At 34.9% G+C, this 5,118-nt stretch overlaps 1 protein-coding gene across 8 annotated transcripts in view; it reads right to left on the bottom strand.

Moving 5' to 3' along the window:
- LOC111438867 (SCY1-like protein 2) overlaps positions 1-5,118 on the bottom strand; it is a 19,228-nt gene that overhangs the window by 10,895 nt on the left and 3,215 nt on the right. Inside the window, exons 1-6 of one of the 8 annotated variants that reach the window (XM_023076686.1) lie at positions 3,371-3,422; positions 2,800-2,835; positions 2,295-2,430; positions 1,339-1,443; positions 775-885; positions 142-324 (exon numbers count right to left, since the gene is read on the bottom strand). In XM_023076686.1, coding sequence (XP_022932454.1) covers positions 142-324; positions 775-885; positions 1,339-1,443; positions 2,295-2,360 — 465 coding nt within the window. In that variant the 5' untranslated portion in view covers positions 2,361-2,430; positions 2,800-2,835; positions 3,371-3,422. The other 7 variants (XM_023076683.1, XM_023076687.1, XM_023076684.1 and 4 more) reach the window with 7 other exon arrangements.

The following is a 5,118-nucleotide window of genomic DNA, read 5'->3' as shown; positions in this document are numbered from 1 at the left end:
TTTGAAAAAAAAAAAAAAAAAAAAAAGAAAGAAAGAAAGAAAGAAAAGCAAGTAAGATGATTTTAACTTGCAAAAATAAGCATTGTAAGCAAATTAGTCAGAAAAGGTGATTAAGTTCAGAAAGAATAAACTTGGAAATACCATTTTAACATTGTTGAAGCAGTCAAACAGAGGCTTTCTAGCAACCAAATGGTAAGCAAGGCATCCAAAGCTGAAAATATCAGAGGAACTTCCAGCCAAAGATGATTTACTTTTGACCAACTCAGGAGCAGTATAATTCAGCGATGGCTGAAGAGGTAGCACAGAATCTTCAACGTCATACTCCTGTGCATTTTAACAAAAATTAACATAGAAGTCTCAATTAGTTTTGGTGACGATGATCTTTAATTCATATCATAATATTGTATGAGCAAAATCTGTATAAAGAGTGAAAATTATAGGAAGCTGGCTAGCTTGTACATTAACATGAGGATAAAAGCAACGCCCAGTATTCATAGATACAAAACACACTAACAAGGATGTAAAATTTATGACTAAACTGAAGGCTGGAGCATGAAACTGAAACAGGGTTTTCTTTCTTTCTTTTTTACAAACCAATGGAACAGGATTATAGAGTGAATAAATCATAAAAGAACGAAAATGCATATAAATGGAAAGTTCCATATCAAAAAGACTTGACCTCCTTTTCAGATCACAACTGCCTGACAAAGGCACCATCCAACAGATTTTATAACGTTTAAAATTTAACAAGCAACCAGTGGATGTCGAACTCACTGAGTAGTGGAAACCCTGCATGGCAGTCATGTCACTCGAAGTCTGATCGACTGGAATTGCAAAGCCAAATCCAGCAAGTTTCCAAGCTCCATTTGAAGTGATGAGGACATTCTGCAAAGTCATAATTTCAAGTTACATACACAGATCAAATGTATTAGGAACTGCACAGGGTGGATGGGTGGGGAGTTGTATCTAGTTTCTGTTCGTGGTTCAAATTATCTGCAGCAATTGAATCATGAATTGGGTCTACATGTTTGAGGATCTGAGACCAATAAAATAGAAGATGGGAGCTTTTCTGCAATCTTCTTTGTTATTTTGAAGTGGGGGGTATTTCTCTCAGCAACTCTACTGAGTTTGTATCATTCAACACTTCAGCACTTGTGCCTTTTCAATTCTCAATGAAGCAAAAAACCAACTTCACACAATCTCAGGATTTTTAAAAAACGGTTTTAAGCTACCAAGAAAATGAGGTACTAAACAGAGTAACTTTTTTTAATCAAAACGATTTTCACCAATTAACTTAGCCTGATCCCAAGCAAGGAAAAAGTTGAAATAAAATTGTACCTCAGGAGATATAGCACGGTGAATGAGATGTGCATTGCTATGAAGAAAGTTCAAAGATTCAGCTATCTGAAACAAACCATGCTTTATTTCCAGTAATCCCATTTCCTGTGAAATGTAGATGAAGAACAAGCTGATGAGAGCAGAGAAGCCTTTAAGCAAGCTACAAGCATCACATGATTAGAGATTCAACCGTATATATAATCATGCATATGCCACATATGAGAAATATAAGTCAGAATTGATTTTCTCAATCAATGAAGAAATGGGTTTGTGGATAGAATAGAAGCTCTTTCTCAACATTAATTTATTAGTGACACATTTGACACTTAAAACTCATAATTATCCACAAAACACTTACATTTACAAATGGCAAACCAACAAAATAAACACTTTTACAAAAGAATGGGATGAAGTTTACAAATAACACACACACACACCAAACAAGGACAACAGAAATCAGACTTAAGAATCTCATACTACACAACCCCAGACTTGTTAAAACGGTGAGCCAAATCATCATCTTGAAGTGAAACCCAAAACATTTAGTAAGCCTCCACCAAAAAAAGGTTAAAAGATGACCTCCATCTACCGTGGAAAAAAAAAAAGAGGAAAAGATGACCTCCATCTACCGTGGAAAAAAAAAGAGGAAAAGATGACCTCCATCAACCGTGAAAAAAAAAGAAAGGAAAAGATGATCTCCATCTGCAGTGGTTTCTGTTTTTTGATCAATGGAGAAAGGTCTAGAGTGATCGGGTGCCTAATGTGTCATCACCAGTTGTAACATCATCAACATACACATCCAACGGAATGACACCACTCTCAAATTGTTTATAAAAGACAAAATGATCTGATGTGCTTTTCCACATTCCAAAGTTTTCAATCACCTAATTTAATTTTCCAAACCATGCTTGTGGTCTCTACTTAAATCCATACAAGGATTTAAAAAGGTGATGTACCATTCCATTCTCCCCCTGAGCAATCTTGTGGTTGCTCCATATACACCTCTTCTTGAAGATCACCATAAAAAAGGCGTTTTTAATATCAGGTTGATGCAAGAGCCAACGATGAATGGATGCTAATGGAACAAATAACCTGAGAAAAGTCAATTTAGCAACCGGAGAAAAAGTATCAGAATAATCGACACCATAAGTTTTTGCGTAGTCTTTGTGTTACGAGACGAGACTTCGACCGAGCTACAGGTCCTCTGGATTGACATTGACTGCTTGCCCATGTACAATTGATAGCTTATTTCCTACCAGAAGAGAAATTAAATTCTAAGTACAATTCTCATCTAAGGCAATGCTTTCTACTATTGCAGCACATCATCTAGAATGAGACAAAACTTCATGAACAGTTTTAGGAACGCTAACTGACTTCATGGATGCAATGAAAAAACATGTAGAAGATGACAAAAGGTTATATGAAACAAAAGAGGAAATGGAATAAGTGTACTGGCGTTACCTTTAAGAAGAGCAATAGGAAGATCATCGTTTGTTCCTGAATCCAAGGACAAAGAAACCTTTAGTACAAGGCATGTAACTAAGGGAGGTGGTCGTCGAGAATAAACTTGAGTAGCAGGTGGGTCATTAGAAATAGGTATAGATGGAGATGGATGGTTAGAGGACTCAAAAGAGGAAACAATTATGTCGACAAGAAAATCATCATCTTCCTCTAAATGATCTCCTAACTCTTAGTTGAAGGTGAAGAAAAGAAAGAAATTTTTTGAAAGAACGTGACATCAGAAAGACAAAGTATCGATCAAGACTGAAAATAACGCCAATACCCTTTTCTGAACACGAGAATAACCAAGAAATATAAATTTTAAGAACTTCGGATCTAGTTTTGTGAGTTGGGGGTGAATTTCCCAAGCAAGGAAGTACAACTAAATAGTTTGAGTAAAAGAGAAAACAAAGGTTGTCTGAGACACAAAATATGACAAGGTATCTCACCCTTAAGAACTTGGGAAGGCATGCGATTTATTAAGAAAAAAGCCCGTCAAAAAACGTCAGACCAAAAATACTTTGGAACATACACCTGAAACATTAAGGCTCTTGCAATTTTGAGGAGATGACAATTCTTTCATTCTACAATTTCATTTTGAGATGGAGTATCAACACAAGAGGATTGATGAAGAATTTCATGTTCACCTAAATAAGAACTAAGAGCATGAGAAAAGTATTCTTCAACATTATTACTTCGTAGAACTTTAAGAGAACCAATAAATTGAGCAAATTTCAACATGGAAGTTACAAAAATGAGAAAAATAACTCTACAGCGACTTTTCATTAAATATAACCAAATTGCACGAGAATAATCGCCTACAAAGGAAACAAAATACCTCTTGGACCAATAGGACACTGACCTCAGGCATCAAAATGGGCAAACTAAAAAAGAGCACTAGCTCGTTTATTGACCCTAGGGTACAGACTTAGAAGATGAAACTTAGCAAACTGGGAGGACTCACAATCTAAAGAAGACAAATGAATACACTAAGGACAAAGAATGTTAATGTTAGGATTTACATAGACATAATTAACATTATTCCCTCAATACTCCCCTCAGGTTGCAAAAGAGATATCATCCATATCCAACTTGGACCGGATAGGATTATATACAATATTGATCGCACAACTTTAACGACACGACTTCAACAGTAGCTATAAAGGCTCTGAATAAATTTGGTTAAGGTGGAAGATTGATAGCTACACAGGCTACACAATTAATCATACCTCTTGGAATAGAATGGCTCTGATACCATGTTACAAGTTTAAATTATCTTACACATATCACTCCTTAATTTTCAGGGAGATACATGTGCCTTTTATAATAAAGAAAGGTAATAGTTCTAACTAGACCCCTAGATACTAAGTAAATAAAAAAAAAAAAAAAAAAAAAAATCTAACTAAATTCTTAAATACTAGTTAACAATATAGATATAATTAAGGCTAGGATTAACATAGATATAATTCAGGTCATTCCTTCAATAAATCATAATAGACCTTTGCATAAGAAGTAGAGGTAACATGTAAATATTGAAACCACTAGCTCTTATTCAACAGTTTCCTGCAATCACATTTCATATGTTTAGGTTTGTGACAATAGTGGCAAACAACATCTCTTGAATTTGACTTTTGAGTATTGGGATTTCCTCAAGACATGTTCGATCCTACCTCTCTATTACCTCTATTCACTTGGATAATAGACTCAAATGGAAAAATCACTTGCAACTTCTCTGTGCAAAGACTTCAAATATAATCGTCTTCCAACAATGAGATAGTTGAACTAGAAAGAACTTAATCTTTAGCCGTATCATATTTAGATGCAAGGTAAACTAGGAAACTCATAAATAATTGTTCATGCTGGGCAGTCTTTACTTTTACATCAATACTAATCAATAGAAAATCATCAAAATCTACAAATGTTATCTTGCACTCCATAAAATAACCCATTGGAGGTTTATCACCTTGATCAGGTTGAAAAAGAGTTTTGCACGCATCAAACACTATACTAATGTTTCCTTTCCTTGAAAAAAGAAATTCCAAGAGTTCCAATAGCCCTTAACCGATTCAAAGTGATAACTAGCCCAACTATCTCCCTCTCAATTGAGTTCTTTATCCGTAGAATCGCCCTTTAACCAAGCAATTCTAGTATCATCTATCTATGCTGCTTTTGCAGTCAAATGATCCTCCATATCAATGCTCTAAATATAATGACTAACGTTAGTCCACCATGCATAAAATTGGTTTCATTCGGCTTTTTTTTTTTTTTTTTTTTTTTTTT

Source organism: Cucurbita moschata, unplaced genomic scaffold (assembly GCF_002738365.1).
Source record: "Cucurbita moschata cultivar Rifu unplaced genomic scaffold, Cmos_1.0 Cmo_Scf00083, whole genome shotgun sequence".
NCBI classification, from domain to species: domain Eukaryota; kingdom Viridiplantae; phylum Streptophyta; class Magnoliopsida; order Cucurbitales; family Cucurbitaceae; genus Cucurbita; species Cucurbita moschata.
Note: the sequence above shows the minus strand (reverse complement) of the source record. Positions and strands in the feature narration are given on the sequence as shown.